The sequence below is a fragment of the Parasteatoda tepidariorum genome, chromosome 2 (assembly GCF_043381705.1).
Source record: "Parasteatoda tepidariorum isolate YZ-2023 chromosome 2, CAS_Ptep_4.0, whole genome shotgun sequence".
In the NCBI taxonomy this organism is placed as follows: domain Eukaryota; kingdom Metazoa; phylum Arthropoda; class Arachnida; order Araneae; family Theridiidae; genus Parasteatoda; species Parasteatoda tepidariorum.
In genome coordinates, this window is record NC_092205.1 from 12430780 (window position 1) to 12450811 (window position 20032).

The 20032-nt window shown below is 27.2% G+C and overlaps 1 protein-coding gene across 1 annotated transcript; it reads right to left on the reverse strand.

Annotated features, from left to right (window-relative positions):
- Positions 1 to 4914: 4914 nt before the first annotated feature.
- On the reverse strand, positions 4915 to 18562 carry LOC107455929 (NADH dehydrogenase (ubiquinone) 23 kDa subunit). Its single transcript, XM_016073659.3, has 6 exons — positions 18426 to 18562; positions 15329 to 15388; positions 14291 to 14380; positions 12097 to 12269; positions 8915 to 9043; positions 4915 to 5167 (listed from the first exon to the last, which is right to left on the reverse strand). Exons 1-6 carry the CDS (start codon positions 18463 to 18465, stop codon positions 5036 to 5038), a joined length of 624 nt encoding a protein of 207 aa, XP_015929145.1. The 5' UTR covers positions 18466 to 18562; the 3' UTR covers positions 4915 to 5035.
- Positions 18563 to 20032: the final 1470 nt, after the last annotated feature.

Consider the following 20032-nt stretch of genomic DNA (forward strand, 5'->3'; position numbering starts at 1 on the left):
TTGGGAGTCAGAAATCCGAATCTGTTGAAAGAAGTGCATGTTTTTTTTCAGAGAAAGTACTATTTTGAGTTTGATTTCATAACTTTATTTTCTATACTTGTTAATTAGCATATTTGAGGTCACCCCCCTCCAGCCAATAAGATTGAGCATGAAGCATGAAGATCCGATCATTAGATCAGTTATTCAGGGTGTTTTTATTTTTATTTTTGCCGCAATATACAGTGGCTCAAATAAAAACGGATCACCCTGAATATACTTTGTTGAACAGTGTTGCCAATTCACGATATCCACTGAGGAGATTTGACGAATAAATAAAAAAGTTATTCAAGATTTCAACTTTATCCACACGTACACACCAACCCCCTCTCCCCTATTACCGAAAGGTAAATTAGTTTAAATCTTAACAAAGTTACATAATAGCAAAAGATATACAAAAATTCCTTAAAATACTATTAAGAGAGAAATTATTCTTATATTTTCTAAAAACATGTTATATTTTCCAATAAAATATTTAAACGCTATTTCCGAAATTTTCTATAACTAAAAGAAAATTAGTGATATAAAATTTGCTCGCAAAATATTACTTTACTTTTGTGCAGATAATATATTATTCAATCTTTTTCTCGATAAAATATTTCTTTATGTATTTGCTTACTTAAAGGATATAAAGCAATCGTTTTCTCTTTTATCTTCGCTGCGAGTCTACATCCGAATTTGCTTCAAAAGGGAGATATGCAAATTCCACTGAATACGGATGTTGCAAAGCTTTAACAAACAAGTTGATGAAAAAACTATTCAACTAGAGAATCAACCATTTTGTTTCATTATATGCACACAGGAAAAATGCTCTCATGAAAAATTCAAAACGTTTTCATCAAATCGGAAAAAAAAGAGAGATGAAAAAATTGGTTTCGAAAACAACTTACGCAAATAATCAGAAAATTTCCTATCAAAGCTTGCAAACGATAGTTAAATTGAATATATAAGCATGACATATTCCAAAGAAACAGAACATAAAATAAGATTTATAAAAGCATTTTAAAGCGATATTATTCAATTAAATGAATAAAATATTATTATAATACGGGTAGGATAATGGCGAGTAAATTATTGCTTAAAAATTTCCATTATTATTGCACACTTTCTGGTTAATTTTATTTTAACATTCTAAATTCTTTCCTTTTTTTTAAGTTTATTTTGAAGTATTTTGATTGTTTCATTATTCAGCTTATTCACAAACACGTTTCATGTTCTCCACTTCAAGGAGCAGTATTTGTGGGGGTTGTTTCAACTTCCGGAAGAAGATTCAGTTAAAAGAATTTTTGCTGGTTTAAACTAAATTTCGTAATTCCGCATCTCAACGACCAGGTAACTGCATATCAATATCGGATAATTTCCCTACGTACTTTTTTTTTCATATCTTCATCTGATATTTTAAAATGTGAAGAACACAATTTTTCGCAAAAATACGGCACAAAAATTAAATTTAGAACAACTGAGTATTCCAAGTATATACATACAAACCCGAACGTCAAAAAAAAGAAATAGTCACATAAAGGCTATGACGTCAGAAAAGGACCTCAAGACTTCCGGTAGGGGTTTTTTTTTTTAGGATAGATGATGATACTCACCATCATAACATAAAAAGGTAACGGTCTATTACCGTTTCTCATTATCTGCGGATTCTTATAAACATATGATGGGATTCTTCACTAACAAAGGAGATACGGAAATGTTTGGCTGTCATCATAAAATCAATAGAAGTCATAACGGTTGTTGAAAAATTAACAGCCTTTGCAAACATTCTATGTCTGACGTCACAAGTTATTGTATAGATTCAAAGGTTGTATTTACTTTTTTTGAAGATGGAAACGAAGGTTGAATTTTAGTTACAATTCATATAAAAAACATGAAAATGGTGTGTTGTTGTTGTTAATTTACGTCGCACTAGAGCTGCACAATGGGCTATTGGCGACGGTCTGGGAAACATCCCGGAGGATGATCCGAAGACATGCCATCACAATTTTGATCCTCTGCGGAGGGGATGGCACCCCCGCTTCGGTAGCCCGACGACCTGCGCGCGAAGTCGAGCACTTTACGGTAGCACAGTTTAACGAGGACCAATACCGCACACCCTCGGTCCCTACGCAGACTGATCCAAGTGGTCACCCACCCGCACACTGACCGCAGCCAGTGATGCTTGACTTCGGTGATCTGCTGGGAACCGTGTCTTAACGATCAGTCCACTGCGGGACTGAAAATGGTGTGAGTTAATGTATTGTGGTGAAGTTATTTTTCTTGGAAATATCGTTAAGTAAGAATAATTGATGGTGTAAGATAAATATTATGAATAAATAAAATGATTACGTCGTTGTTTTTAGCGAAATTTAACATTCCAGGTCCTTCACTGCGCCAGGAACTAGGTTCATTGGCAGAGGCTTATCTATGAACAGAAATGCCGTACTAGTGAATCTCTTACTGGTGCCGTTCCTAAAATATTTATATTCACTTTCTTTCTTCATGCAATACGAAATAAGAGCATTGTTTGAAGTCTTCAACCCTTTTGGCAAATACTGCGAAAAGATTATATTGTATTTAAATAAAGATAGATTAATAAATAAATAAAAATTAACTATAACAATAAAATTATCTCTTTTTAATTGTAATGCTTCAAGCGCATACAAAAAAATCCTCTTTGCATCACAACGGAACAAATTAGACATAAAGCAAAAAAAATGACAGATTTGAATTATAAATTTTTAAACGTTCAGTGCGCAAAAAAAAAAAATAATAAACGGACCACCCTGATAACTTTCAATCTAATGATCAGATCTTCAAGTTCTAGGATTAATTCTTAATGATTCAAGGGAATGACTTCAAATATGCTAATTAACAAGTGCACGGGCGATATTTTAAGTTTTAAAAACCAGACACTAAAACGTACTTTCTCTGAATAAACATGCCATTTTTTCGACAATTCGAATCACAAGATTTAGAGGGGAGCCGCTATCTGAGAAATAATTCGAGAGCTTTTCAAGCTATTTGAAAAAAATTTGCACACAATTATCAAGGTCGTTTATAATTGTGTAAATTGTCTAAAAATAACTTTAAGTAAATATTTATTATTTTATTTAATAATAGTCAGAAAAAATTTGAATTGTAAGGTAGGCATATTTTACACTGTTTTAAAAAACAGGTAATTTAACATGGAAAAAATAAAAATTTTAGCGAAATTGATTGAATAGTTCCTGAGAAAGCAAATTTCAAATATAAAACTTTTTTAAAATTCGATTTCTTAGGAATCCGACTCTGTATTCGAACTATATGAATTTAGACCAACCTGCATAACAAGTTTCTATAAAATAAAATAAAAACTTTTTCAATCTAGTTAGTTTTAAAAGTTGTTTGTAAGGAAAAAGAGAAACATAAATCATTGGAATATTTGGGGAAAAGAGGGCTTTTTGTATCTTTATGAAAATACATTATAAGAATGTGCATGCTTCTTAATTAAACAAGCTTTAATTTTGCTGTACATAATATTCTTATTGTTTTTTTTATATTCTTAAAATAAAGATAATTTTTCAATGAAAAAATTTTCTAATATTGTCACTTTTAATGATACTACTTTTTTTTAGAAACTAAATTATTGTAATGGTTGGTTATAGAAACCACTTATTATAGTCTTAATATTTTTTCGTTACCATTTTACTTTAATTATATGAAACAAATATAATATATAAATAAAGGATACTTCATGAAACCTTTTAAAAAACTGTCTTAACTATATTTTTATCAGACATTTCTGTCATAATTTCTAAAAAAAAGTTCAAAAAAGGTACCAACTACAAAATCACTGATTTAGAGGAAAGTGTTTTGGGCTGCAAACGCGTGCCTAGATCCGGCTTTGCAGCAAATATTTAATTTAAGAAATGCTAGAAAAATATTAAATATTTGCAATGCAAGTGTTTAATGCTTTTTTACTTCCTCAAAGAAATAAAGAATATGGAAAATTACAGATAAAATATGCACTCTTCCATTGAAATAACATCAAGGTTTCATGACTGTACAAACCTTGTTCCTTTTCTGAACTAACTTTAAAAGTAATTTTCAAAAATTGATAAAATTTTTGTTTGTATCGCACTTTTCACTACACTACTTTTTTTTAAAGAAGTAGCACACTACATTACAAAGTACGACAAAAAAGGGACAGTTCACTACTTGTAGCACGCTACTTCAAACCACTGGGCAAAATAACCTCAGTTTATAGAACTTAAACAGATAAAAACTTTTCATTGTAAAACAAAGCTTCAACAATGCTAAATTTCAAACATTTGAATAGCAAATTGAAAATTTTAATAGGCAAAAAGAGCTAGGAGCTTTGAAACTGTAATTAGCATGATAAGAGGTCTATCATAAATCCGTTACACATATGTGTAAATTATATATCCTTCTGTTAAGTTACCTGACTTAGCTATGATAAGGTAAAAATTTAATCGATTTTTACCTGTTCCAATTACTTGACTATTTCCAATTACCTGACTATAAATTACTGCTATAGTACATATGACCTTAATAAAAGAATTAATATTTTTTTTTCTCAAACAATTATTAGGTAATCTATTTTTTAATCAATTTCTTATGGTGATTCAGTATTTCGATAATTTTATCTTTGTTTTATATGATTAAAAAAAAAAAGAAATTCCTTACAAAAACTGGCGCTGGAGCGAAATTTAAAACAGTGTTCACATACCTGCATATATACAATATGCTGTCATACTGTTTAAAATTCAATGCATGTTGGATCCCATTAAAAATATTAAGTAAATGTTTAAAAAATATTTTTGGCTGAATTTATTTTTAAAAATGCAAATACATAATAAGAAATGCAAAACCAAATAAAACATACCATAAATATATAATGTAGAGTTTTTGTCATTTTTATTTTCACATAAATTATAACTATAACAAATTTAAAACAATGTGACATTTTTATAATTTATGTCTACAACATTTTCAATCTAAACACTATTATTGATTATCGATACAAATGATCAGCTTCAATATTGGCAGCTATTTCTGGTTCCCATTTATCCCCATTATTTAATAGCTTCTCTTTATTGTATAACAGCTCTTCGTGAGTCTCCGTAGAATACTCAAAATTAGGCCCCTAGAAAAAATAGTAGAGGAAAAAATTAGATTTTTTATTTTAAAATTATTCTTAGTATAGATATTCTAAATTAATATAATTTTATAGAGGAACATGCAACTAATTCTTAACAGACCAATATGGCTTAAACAGTGGTTTACTAGGTCCAATATGCCATGTATATGGCTAAAAATCATTTTATAGTTTGTATCATCTTACTGCACTATTATTACCCATATTTACTATTTACAATAATTATAACTTTATATAGATTTAACTATATGATATAATTAATTGAATTAATTATATAATACATTATATAATTAATTCAACATACATTGCATTATACAACAATATATAATTAATTATATAATTACTTCATTAATTATATAATTTTTATATCAATTAATTATAATTAGTTCAATTGATTAATAATGATATGTTCCAAAATTTTCACTAAAACAAAAATGCTGAGTCTACAGTCCCTCTTTGCATGAAAAATTACTTGGACTTACTGGGAAATGAACTTGAAATACTTTCAGACAGTAAAGGGTAAAAAATATATCATTTAAAAATGCTAAAAAAATAATCTTCATGTTAACACTTTTAATAAGTAGTATATCGAAATAAATAAATCAAAATTTTATATTGAAACATATGAGAAAAAATAAAATAAATAAATAAATAAAAGGGGCTAATCATGACTACCAATAATTAATAAAAATTTTAATAAATAAAATTAAATTTTTAATTTATTAATTATTATTTGTAAATAATAATTTTAAAAAATTAAATTTAAGAAAAGGAGACAACCATTCTATAGAATTGAATCATAATCTTTTCAGAGTGGCTACAATAAGCAATAACGTTTAGACCTGCATGTGATTGGCTATATAAACAGTATGCGAGAGATACTCAGGAACTCTATGAGAGATAAATAGTATATAAACTAAGCTTAATTTACAAAAACTTTTTTCTCTGAATTGGCTGATGCTTGCACCCTATTATTTCAATGAGTGAATTATTTTAAGGTATACTACTCTTACACCATGTTTTATCCTCTTCCTATGATTTATCCTGTGCCTCCCAAGAGCTCCGGTGGCACAGTTGTTTAAGATGTCGCTTATCTCTGATCGGAGAACTGGGGGTAGTGAGTTTGATCCTGGAGGTTGACAAAACAATTGGTGTGTATATGCAATAAAGTGCATGTTAAATCTGTTGCGACTGAAAGTCCTTTTGTTTCTTCTGATTGGAGAGAAAAGTACCAGCCAAGATTCTGTCCATATCATCTGGCCAGGGTCAAAATTACCTGGTATTCCTACCATGACCGTTAAAAGATAGAGCCTTAAAAATGGGACTAGGTGCTTGGCCATTGTTGGGTGGTGATGTGCACCTCTGTTGTTTGTCACATCAATATATATAATTAATTTTTAATAACAATCAATATAAGCTCAATTGATTAATAATTATATATTCACAAATTTTAACAACAAATCACCTGGATACCAAATCTAATGTTCAATAGTCATTAAAACAGGCTTCTTAATTAACTCCACGGTAAAGGCATGCATTACTCTTTTTAGTACACAAAATTCAGTCATTCATTTTCAGAAGTGATCTAATAACTCCTGAAAATATTATACGAATTTCACACCCATTTATTATGTTTCAAAGTAACAGCCATCTGTAGCAATGCACTTCTGTACCAGGCTGTAAATGTTGCAAAGATAAATTTAAAAGTTCTCTGTCAGAATAATCTACAGTACTGACATCATTGCTTTTTTACTGTTTGTCGCAAGATAAGATAATTCTTAACGATGACTTTAAAACTTGTTAAAAAAAGTTTTAATGTTGAGTGCAGAAATGTATTACAGCAGTTGGACGTCACTTCAAAGCATATTAAATATGTTAATAATTTAATTTTTACTATAAAATATTAATAATTAAAAAATACTAATAATTAAAATATTTATAAGTTATTAAAAAATTTTAGGAGGTTTTAGACAAGGTTCCCACTCAGTTTCATAAAATAAATTCCCAAACTTTTCCAGGTGTATCAGGTAAATTTCAATGAAAATCCATACTATATCTTACCTATACCATGCAATTTTTCATCAGAAAACTTTGATTCTTTTAAATTATAATGTCAAATATTAGATTTTGAGAGCAAAAATATATAATAGAATGAGAATGGAAACATGGAAAAGTTTCACTAAAAATTCAAGTTTTATAAAATAATTGTAGTAGATATTAGAATCATTTAAATTGAATCTCAATAACTGATAATTGTTACTGACAATTCTAAAACTGGTTATTTTCCATATAGGAATTTTTTAAGTTTTTTGAAAAAAATTACAATTTTCCCTGACTATTCCCTGCTTTTTAGAGTGAAAATAAAATTCCCTGACAATTCCAGGTTTTCCCTGTTCTCCCTGACTCAATACTTGATTACTGCTATTGACAATTCTAAAACTGGTTATTTTCCAGGTATGATATAGAAATTTATATAGTTTTTTTTCCAAAAAATTACAATTTTCCTAGACCAGTGGTTCCCAACCTTTTGTGGACCATCGCCCCTCTCTTGGGGTTGGCTGACACATATCGCCCCTTTCTCTTTTTGTTCAAAAAACCATTCAGTGTTGCTTGTGAGCAACCAAACACTGAAAATATGCAATGTTATTTGATTTTAATTTAAATTGTAATGCAAACAAGGAGGCACACTTATCCTGTCATTTTTATTAATTAAAAAAATATTGTGAATCTTTTTTTTCCAAAAAGAAATTATATTTAAAACGGAATAATCAAAACAAAAGTACATTTTTTTAAATTCATATTTTAATGTAATCAAGAAAAAGTTAAACTAAATTTTGTAATGTTCTACAAATTTTGTTTTGTAATGCAACTAAAATTTGAGAAAAAAATGAAGATTGAGAAAGTACATTTTTACCACTTCAATGACTGCCCTGTGCTTGGTGTATTTCAAGTTAAAGCTTGAATGTCAGGTTTTATGCTCCTCAGATTTAAACGCGGGTCTCCTTTGAAGTAAATGTCCAACATATCTCTTTGCTTTGTGAGCAGCTGGAAGACAGAACTAAATCCTCTCTCCACTAAATATGCTGACGGGAACGAGATGAGAAGCGGCTCAGTTTATTTCCACAATTGGGGATAAGTGTCCATAAGCTTTACCCAAGCTAACTCGTAACCATAATGTACCAAATATTTTGCACATAATTGAATTTTAGGGATTTTTATAGTCATCAAAATAAAAAATTTGCAATATTTTCCAGTTATGATAGACATTAAACAGACTTGAAATGATATGTATTATGTTTACTCATAATTTCGAATATTAATAGGCATTTATTTTATAGATAGTTAAAAGAATATTTTATTTAATTTAAAAAGAGAGTTATGAATAAAAATAAACAGAACATTTTAGAACAAAAAAAAAGTTTTGAACTGATTTCTATAAATGAGGTTTACTTCCTTATGTATTAGTATTGCTTATTTAAATATTCAAGCAAGCAAGCAATAATCTGAGCAAAATTCTATTTCAATAGGGATTTTTTTAGGAAACTTACTCAAGTTTAGGGAATTTTCTAAAATGTACAAAAACCAGAATTTTAACTAAACCAGTAGACCAGGAGAAACTGACAAAATCCAGTAGTCTACTAGAAAATCCAGTAGAGTTGGCAACTATGAATATTTCAATTAATTAATTAATATTAATCATAAATAATTTATCTGAATAACAAATCAATTTCTCACTTCAACAATAGCATCAACAGGGCAGGCTTCCTGACAAAAGCCACAGTAAATACACTTAGTCATATCTATATCATAACGAGTTGTCCTTCTGCTTCCATCCTCACGTTCCTCAGCTTCAATAGTTATAGCCTAAAACCAATATTATTATTTGTAGTTAAAAAGGGTATAAAAAGATAAAACTTCTCATAAGAGGCTGAATGGTTAATTTAATGTTAAAATAAAAATTTAAGGAACTCATTTATTTACAAATAAAGTTAATCTGATAAAATTCACAAATAATACCACAAAAAAAACATACTATAATTTCAATTCTGTAATGAAGAACCTTCATCAGTGTCTAAACATGAAATGAAAAAGGGAAATATAGAGCTGTAGAAGAAATAAGTTAGAAAAAGGCTGACCAATAAATGAGTAGGATTAAGTTTAAACTAGATGATCAAACAAGAATTAAGAAACAAATGTGGTAGAAGACATGAAAATTTAAAAAATGAGTTTTAAATGTTTTGCTCTTTTCAAAATCACTCATAAAATTTTTTATACATTGTAGCCAAATATGATTCCTAACAATAAGAGAATTAATACCTAAATTAACAAACAGTGAATAAGTTAATTTATTAATTTCAATATATTATTTATTCTCTAATTTGATTAATGAACCGCATTAAACTAGGAAAGAAACAGAAAATGAAGAAAAGTTTCCAACAGAAACTAAGAAATAAGCATATAAATGCATAGAAAATCACATAGAAAAGAATAAAAATAGTTTGCACTTAAAATTTAATTTTTAACATTTTTACATTAAATACTTTCAAAAACAAGAAAACCTTAAAATTGCCATTATACATACACAAAAACAATCCCAATCATTAGAAAATTTAAATTTCAACATGGCATATTATTATGGCAATTATTATGTTTATATTTTTGCACACGAAGCTCCAATGACTTCTTCATAAAATTGAAAAAATTCCTATGTTTCATTACCATATTAGAATTGAGATAAATATGTATAAAAAAACTTCAAAATAAAAGTGATTAGTAGCTCAAATCCATACCTTCCAAGTTATTTAAGTTATAATTAATCTGTTAACAAATAGATTAATTATAACACATAAACAGAAAACATGTAAAAGGCAAAACACATAAAAGATAAATATACCTACTTATTGTTTCACATAAAAAATGCACGATAACTCTTTAAAAATTTTATAATAATTAATACCAATTAAATTTCACAAATGAAATACTCAGAACTAAAACAAATAGATGAAATTAGCATTTATGGAAACAAAATAACAAAAACTAAACAGCATTATATTCAAAATTCTCAAAATCAATCATTCATAGCAATTCAGCTTCCAGTCTGTGGTTTTGTTTGAAGATTTCAGTTAAAAACTTTTCGAAATAAAGGAACAAAAACCAGAGAGACAGCTAGGCATTAAGAGCATAGGGTCCCAATACCTCTAACAAAAAAGCTAATATTTGCAATTGATAATAAATAAACTTCAGCAATTAAATCTGCTGCATAAACCCAATGCAAAATGAAATAAATAAATAGAATTTAGAGGAAAAAAATTAAATAAGATTTTGAGCAAGATTGCGTTTGTTCCTTTTAAGGACAAAGTCATGATAGAGTTTCTGAAACTGAAGAATTAATCTCACCAAAAACAGTGTTGAAACAGAATAAATAAAACAGAGATTGATCTCTTTTAAATAAAATTGTTAGCAGTGTATTTTACTAATTCAAAAAATGTCAATGGATCTAGTGAGATAAAAGTTTTATTTTATGATTTTAATAAATTTGCTGGAAGACAAAAAAAGTTGAGAAATATCTTAGAATACTATTTTTCCCATCCATAAATTTCATGTGCATTAAGGAATTATTATCTTTTAATCACATAGATTTAAATAATAAAATAAGTTTATTACATTTAGTACAAATGATGCTACATTTCATTTATGGACCCTAAAGTTAAAAAGCTGCCTTTAAACTGAAGCACCCTAGCTAAAAATATTTACTATCAAGAAATACCCCTAAAGGATCAATGTATATATTTATATATAAAAAAATAATAATAAAAGATTCATACTATCATTTGCATTAAGTAACCAGCCATAATGACACAGTAGTTAAAGCACTCAGTTTCATGGTGTATATGCTGAGTTCTATCTCTGGTAGCTGATTAAAGGCTACCCAGATTAAGATTGATAAGTACAGTGAAACCTCTCGGAATTTACCACTCTCTGTGCCACAGTAAAATGGTCGCTGATGGAGGTTGGTCATTCATAAAGATTACCTCCATTAAATTCGACATTTTTATCGAAGGTACGTGATTTTTCGAAAACATTTTTAATATTAGCAAGTGCCATTTTTTGTTGTTGCGGATATGCCACTTCTGAACAGATGAACAGATAGATTGAACAGATAGATTGATGAATGAAATTTAGAGTCTACAAAAATAATCCCAACTGATATAATTATGTGTAAAAACAAATCTACCAATTATGAATGATAAAGCTATTTTAAATAAATAAACAATGATGTTTTTTTTTTGTTTAAGTTTTCATTTAAATTTATACTCTAGAAACTAGTTAGTTTAGTTCAAAGAAGTTTGTCTAATTTTTTCTAAAATAACTTTTTTTTTTTCTAATTTAACTTTCAACTCTAAAAGCATCGTCTTTAGCGCACTCTGACTATAATATGAGGCTATCAATCCTTTTTAGAGATCCTCAAAAAGGGTTTCTAAATAAGAGCCCCTCACAAATATTTTCAATACATTGGAATCTATTTATTTGTTTCGTAATTATTTTTATATTTTGATATTTTTTCGTATTTCCTTATTTGACCATTTCTGTATTTGGTGCTGAGGTTTGCCCGGTCACATGTGGAGGTTTTGATGGTCTCTCCTAAAGGTTTTCTTTAATAGAAAGTCTATGGAAAAAATTCTGTACCTCCCAAAAGTGGTTGCTTCATAGAGATGGTCTCTCCTGGAGGTTACACTGTACCAGACTGGTTGCAGTACAGAATGCTGACCACACTGCTGCCATCATACCATTGGCCTCTAAATTATGAAGCATTTACTGCCATTGCAACATTGGCCAACAATTGGTTACAGAAGAAATGAATTACTTTATAAATAAGAAAATAAGAAATACTCAATAGAGTCAGCAGTAAAACTTACCTGTGCGGGACATATTGCTTCACATAATTTACAAGCAATGCATCTTTCTTCCCCAGATGGATATCTACGCAAAGCATGCTCTCCTCTGAAACGAGGACTAAGGGGACCTTTTTCAAAAGGGTAATTAATAGTAGCTGGTTCTTTGAAGATGTGAGCTGCAGTGATTCCTAACCCTAAACCAAAGCAAACAATAACTGTGTTAATAATAATCCCCTCAAATTTTACATCAACAATCAAAAAATCACAGGAGAAGGGTCAGATACTCCATAACAGCCCATGTTAAAACGCCCAATCATGGTATTCCAGATTTTCATGAGTTGATTTTTATTAATCTTCAGAGTTAATATTTTAACAAAAATTTCTTAAAATTTTAAGTAGGAAATTTTTAAATTAAAGTTAGTTATTTATAGGTTAAATGTATAACTCCAAATAAGTTTGCATAATCATTCAGACAATCTATCATTTTAAAATATTTTTTTATGAAAACCTGCTGCGTCTTGGGCTGAAAACTTGAAAATAGTATACATTGTTTATATTTACTGATTCAGTACCATAATATAATATAGATACCCAGATACATTAACACTTAGATGAATGCCTTTTCTTAAAATGCCGATTTCTATCAATACCTATAACATAAAACAAAAACTTTTTTCTTTTCATTAATAGGAATATTTTAATTATACCACCATACTTAATCATATGAAACGATGAGAATGTATACAGTTGGGAGCCCACCTCCTTCAATTGCACTTTCTTTTCGGTACTTTTAAATTTGTAATTAAAAAAATATATAATTATTATTATTTTTATAAAGCATTCTTTTATCAATATATGATGCTCATTGATATTTCAAGATCAAAAAGTTGGTTATTATTATTACTTGTCACATCTTTTTATTAGTATTTATCTTCAATTTATCACTAATCAATCAATGTCAACATCTATCTTGCATTTGAATTATAAGCATTAATTTTATTTATAAATTAAATTTACATTGCTAAGCCTGAATTTTCATCTTCTACAACAGAGGTAATTGTTTTCAATAAAAATTATCGAATTCAACAAAAATTTTAATAATTTTTATGCTTGCACTAAATCATCAAGATACATCTAACATCAAAAAACTTAGTTTTAATAGAATTTAGTTAGATCAGAAAATTAAATAAATTTCATAAATAGGAATGTTTAAAACAAATATTACGCACCTTCACAAATACACATATAAAAACATTTGAAATCTCGTGATCAAAAATGTCTTTTAATGGAACTATTTTTGATATCCAGTCAAATAATCTATGTTTTTAGGTACATATAATGAGTACAAAGATTAATGTACTACATCTGTTTGTAAAGATGAACTTTGATTTCATATCTGTTTGAAAAATAAATTTTCTTTTAATATGAACAGAAAATTTATTTTTACTTTCAAAAAAAAAAAAAAATGATTTGCAATTCCACATAGATGGTCCCAGGGTAGTAGATATTTCTAAAACAATATTCCTTAATCTTTGTTATCTATAGTGTTGATTATTTCACTATTACAGCATAAATAAAAGCAATAAATTGAATCAGTCTGAAGTTATGAGCGATCTAGCTTTCTTAAATATAAAGTAGGAAACAGCACATTTTTACTTTAATATGAATACAGTACGCTCCCGATTATCCATGAGTGGATTATCTGCTTTGTGGATCATCCATGCTTCACTTTTTTCTTTGCAATGATAAACAATATAGCATTAAGAATTGAAAATAAGTTCATAGAGATGGAACTATTTTAAGAGTTTTGAAAACAACATACTAGCAAACATTCATGTGGGTAGCCCAGGTGTATAGATAGGCTAAACTAGATCTAACAGTCATGAGTAACAGCTGTAAGCTCAAAGCATTTATAAAAATAGCATATTATTCGAAAATAAACATCATTTCATAATACAGCTGAAGCTTCGAAAAACAACTTAAGGCATTTTTTTCCTTTTTTACTTAATGAAAATACCTGGGTTAGAATTTTTTTTTCTCAGTAAACTTTTAGGATATATATTGAGAATTTTGAACTAAATAAACATTTTTGAATCATATAATATTTCATGATCCAAAGATTTATAAGTTTAGAAATCAGAACAATATTTATATTAAAATGCAGCAATAGTAGAAAATAAATTGCAAAACATGTTTTCAATAAATAAAAAGGTACCTCTGATTAATTCATTAACAAATGCCCACTGAGCAGCACGATCTGTTAAGCTTTTGAAGTCCATTGCGGGATCTTCATCACTTATTATTTCTGCAATAAAAATGAAAAATTATTTAAAAATTGTATAGGGTTGTCTTTTGGTATCAAATTTTTTAGGTTTGTATAAACTTTATTAAAAGACAGTGAATGCTTTGCATTATATATAAAATACCTATTGTGCAATAAAAAGTACTATTTCTTATATAAAGAAAGAAATAATTTGCAATCAGCAGTGATGATACAACTGACACTGATTCAACCAGATACTGGGTATCCAGTCAGAATTTATATATATATTATAATATTTATATAATATAATTTTATGTATTATATTATTAATACAAGAATTATATATATAGATTTCTTTTTTTAATTACATTCTTTTTTTAAATTTAATAATCAGCACACAATATTTTTAAATTGATAGTTAATTTCATTATTTTTCAGAACATTAATATGATTTCAATTAGTATAAGAATATAAATGTATATTTTTTTAAGAAAAATTACAGGTGAATTTTTTACTGATCCTTTTTTTTTAGATTCATACTCTTATTTTTGAACTTAATCAGAATTAATAAAAAAAATATACATTTTCATACTGGCCAATCTATTGATACTACTCTCTTTTCTACATCAATTTGGAAAGAAGGACAAATGAATTTTACGAAGGAAGGTTGAACAGTTGATGTTTTTTCTTTCATCAGAAAATTACACAAGTGTTTGATTTTTTATTCGTTTTTAATCAAGTGATATTTTTATTTTTCAAATATTAATAAAAATAAATTAAATGCTTTTAATTAATAGTTTCATGTTACAAATTTATCGGCTACATAATAATCGCTATATCTAGTTATTGGTGATAATTCGGTATATCTGCAGGATATGCTGAATGCAGTATGTTAACCAGATATCTATTATATTCCTAGTCTACAATTTCTAAATAAATGCAAGATTAAATTTTTTTTTAAAAAATAAGTAGATTTTTATTAATACTTACTGTAGTTTAAACATCTTCCAGAAGTTGAAATACCTCTTCCAAATCGAGCAAGTGACTGAACTGTACAACAACAAAAAATATTAAAATTAGAAGAAGTTATAATTAGATTTATAAAACACAACAAACCACCATTAACTTATTGTAATCATAAAACTTATTACACACAAATAAATTATGGCAGGTAAGTAAGCTAACCTAAATCCATTAGTGCCATACACATTAGCTAAAATCTTTATAAAGTAAAAATCTTTTTCCTCAACAAAATAAAACTGGTGGTAAACCAGAATTTACATAAAATTAAAACTTATTTTCACTCTTTATCTTCTTAAGATATAAAAAATCAGAATCTTATATACAATATTTGCTTTTTTAATATCAGTGATATAAAGTTATTTTCATATGCAGCTTGGATCCTTTTTTATCATTTAATGTGGCTCAAAGTTTATGTATGTTGTAGGCTTAATAGGGTTAGGTTTTTACTGGTAAAAACCATGGGAAAACCTGGTAAATACCATTAACCCATGTTTATATATTTACAAATATAGTGGTTTGTTATTTATAGCTGATAGGAATATATATTATTTCCATATTATAGTTAATATTAAGAATTATTAAATATGTATTTCTATACATGTTTATGAGCAAGTGACAAGTCATTGGGTCGTGACATGATGTAAGCAATCTCCTAAATTGTAATTATAAAACTAATTTGACATATAACCAGTTAAAGCAATTCTAACTATTAAAAACTTAGAAAACTGATAAATGTATTCGATTTTCAATATGCGCTGTTACCCAATAAGTATATATTAAAATCATAATTACTAATAACATTATTGAATTATATCATTATATATCATAACTTTATTACAGATGATTTATATACAGAAAAAAAACCGGAGAGCTCAACTGAGCAAAATTTCGGAATTTTATATTTAAAAAAAAAATTAAATTTTAATAATTTTTTTTCTTTCTTTCTTTACAAAAAAATAAAAAATTATTGGAACATTAAAAAATACACAGTAGTGATAAGAGTAAAATAAGGAATTATCTTACCAATCTTTTGTTATTTATTTTTATAAAATTAGATTAGGAAAAAAAAATTATTTTACACTTATTTCATGTGATATGTACACTTTTAAGATCAAAATTATTAACATTTTTAAAAAAATTTTAGTGAAAAAAAAATTCTTTGTTAAATATTAGAAGAATTGGATTTGCACATGGTAAAAATATAGATTCAGTTAACAAAGAAATTTTTAATAAATTCATTAATGATTATATCATATAATTGACTCAATGATTTTACATAGAATTTAATTATATTAGTTGGATGTGCAATGTTTTTTGTCAAATTTTGGAAGAGTTTATCTATTTGTTTTTTAAAGAAATAAACATTACTATAAATTCTTTCAATTCTTTTCATTTGATTAAAAATAGTATTTAAATGTTTTTAAAAACATTAGATTTCTATGTAATAAACTTTTTTACATTAAATTTAAAATTATTCCTTATATCATATAAGTCAACAATGCAACAATTTATTTTGTCTCTTTATTGTTTATGTATTCTAAATATATAAATGATAAAAAGAAGATAAAGAATAAAATTTCTGCCCTGTAAAAAGTTAGTTAAAATTTTACTGAGGTGTTTGGATGAAACGTTTTATAGGATAGGTTGTATGAATGAGATAAAAAAAATTTAATTTTGTGTCATTTAAAAAATGCCACTAAGATCAATTTCTAAACCATAAACAATTTAGAAGAAATATATAGATTATATTTTTAATATATAACAAACCAAATCTATTATGTTTGTATAATGTCACTAGTATATTAAATAATTTAAAAATGAAATATCCTTTTTAGCACTAATTAGGAATAAAAACAAATTATATGAAAGGACTGTGTTCTATAATGAAATATAATCAATTAATAGATAATTTTGCAATAAGTTTTAGTTACTCAATTTCAATGGAAAAAAATACTACTTTCATTATGCAAAAATATTTTTCAATTGATTTACAATGAAAATTACACCTCCAAAAGAATGCATTATAACTTCTTTTTTTTCGTCCTCTCTACATTTTCTGGGATATTTGACGTGTCATAATATGCATATGTGATATCATGGATGCGTTTTGTTTTTAAGGAATAATTATTACATATATATTAAAAAGATAAAACAGGTGGTTTTGCTATAAAATCAAATTATTTAATACAAAAAGTTGGGACATTTTCGTATCCTGATCTGTTGCGCCAACTATTATCGCCAAAGTGCCAAATAGGTTTTGAACTTGAAAATGTTTTTTAAGAAAAATATTTGCCTGGTGGTGTCTACGAGTTGTATCTTTTGAGTTGGAGCCCCCTTCTGTGATGCTTTTTTTTTTTTTTTTAGTTTCTGGAAGGCTGCTGACAAGATTTGGTGATTTTTCTGCCACTGCTGCTGGTGCCACGGGTATATAAAAAGTACGGGTATAAGATACTGGTGCCACGGGTAAATAGAAATTTCCCCCAAAAAGTTATAGCATTTACCCAGTATTTTCAACATCGTTACTGAGGCTTTAGAAATAAATCTAAATTTAGTGTTTAACAACCACAATATTGAACAGTTTCACTAACAATGGCTTTTTATATTATACAAAAAAAAAGCTTTAAAAATGCAGATAAATAATACAAGAAGAAACAATTTCTTTTGAGCATTATAAATCCCTAATACTAATGACACTCATAAGAATAGTTATTTTAATTCCATAATATTATCATTTAAAACAGAAATGTAAAGTTAAATCACGCAGTTGAAATAATCAATAAATAAAATGTTATTTAACCTTAGAATAATCATCAATTAAAACACTTTTTTAAAAAAAAATAATATAAACTTATTTTATAAAAATAATTCTTATCATTGAACGATTTATTAAGTAATCTATTATAGAATAAGAGGTTAAAAAAACTAAGAATAAAGGTCATTAAGCTGAAACATAGTATAATGATAGTGAGAGCTTTAGAAAGACAAATTTCGGATTTAAACATAATATTATCAATTAGCTAAACAAATCATTGAAAATTATTTGAAATTGTGCAAATAAAATAACCTGAGAATAAAGTTTTTTGAGAGGAAATCCTTAGAGCCATAGTTTGTTTATGATATTAAAATGGGTGACGATAACTACTTCTGAAGCTCTTTGAAATAATATTACCATGCTTCTAGCTTTTATGGGAAAAATTCTCAGTTAAAAGTGAGGCCGTTTTGAAATTGGCTGTTGCTTGGCTGACCGCCTTTTTAATAAATAGAGGCATTTGATTGGTCGATTACATCATCGTTTTCATCGTTATCGCTTAATCGTTTTGTCAGGTTTACTAGAATGGCGCTTTTAGCATTTTTGCTTGGCAGAATTTTAATAACGCGCATGCTCAGTTTGATAATTTATTTAAACCAATCGAAGTACTTCGTAGACAATGAATATAGATGCTTGTATCCTCTCCTTTGCTTGCGTATACTCAAACAAAGACATAAAGATGGAAAGATCAATCACTGTACCAAACAGATGTCAGGGTGAACGAAACATTGGACANAAGATATTAAAGTGTTTTTAATAAAGGATAAAAGTAAACACAAATGTGAAAGATACAAGACGGTTATAGAATAATAAGAAATAAAAGCTTAGTTATTACGAAATAGGAAAAAAAATTTCTTTGCAAATATCTATTTACAAAATAAAGTGAAAAGTTTATGCAAAAAGAAATTTTTTTTAAAGGAACAACAAAGTAAAATTCAGTTTAAATTATGCGTCTGCATTGTAAGCAATGGACGTAGTCGGTCGGGCATTACAACACCACGTGACCAAACAGACGAAGTTGGGAAGAACCCATTAAATATGGATGAGCAGAAAACAAGAGGAAATTTCTGATTGGTTAAGCGTTAATCATTGTTTTAAATTTTGCTATAAGCGATTCAGTTATTCCCATATTTTAAAAATAACATGAATAATAATTTCAAAATTATAGCTCTATTTGAACAAATAAATAGTTTATTGAGCACATTTAAATATTTATTTTATAATCACTATGTCAGATAACGTTACGTGGTAGCACGTGTGGGCCACGTCACCAAATTTATACTTTTATAGTTGTCTGATACCAGGCGTCTTTTTTTTTCAATTCCTACTTAATAGTCGTTAATAAAATATTTTTTATTCATCCATTCAAGTTCAAATTCATTTTTTTTTTAAACTTATAATGGATGACATTTGATGTTATCAAAGATTTATTCATTAAAAAATTTAATTAATTAATTTTATTTTTATTAGGGAAAATTTTTTTTAATTATTTAATAAAAACTAAAATGAAATTTCTCTTTGTTGACCTAAGTAGGAATTGACTTTTAAAAAAAATTTATTTTATTACTTTTTTTTTATTGTTAATTATTAAACATCAAATAATTGGATTATTTAACAAAGCATTTGTAAATATGAATTGGTTCCAAAAATATTATCTATGTCTCCATATTGAAAAATCGAAAAGGACCGCTACCGTTTCGATTGTTTAACTTAGTATATAATTTTGTTTTACTACTCAGAAACTATAAAACTTAGAAATTTAAAACTATGGTAGGTACGTAGAAAAATGTACAGAGAGTACGAAGGAATTAAAAAAAAAGTAAGATTTTTATTATTAGTTGGAGAATTATTAACTGTTGAAT

Excerpts from the sequence above, each read along its gene's own strand:
- LOC107455929 (XM_016073659.3), bottom strand. The coding sequence starts at position 18,465 with ATGGCTCTAAGGATTTCCTCTCAAAAAACTTTATTCTCAG. Across the intron at positions 14,381-15,328 it reads TGGAAGATGTTTAAACTACA|AAATAATAAGTGATGAAGAT; the intron begins GTAAGTATTAAT and ends TTTTTATTGCAG. Across the intron at positions 5,168-8,914 it reads CTGTTGATGCTATTGTTGAA|GGGCCTAATTTTGAGTATTC; the intron begins GTGAGAAATTGA and ends TATTTTTTCTAG.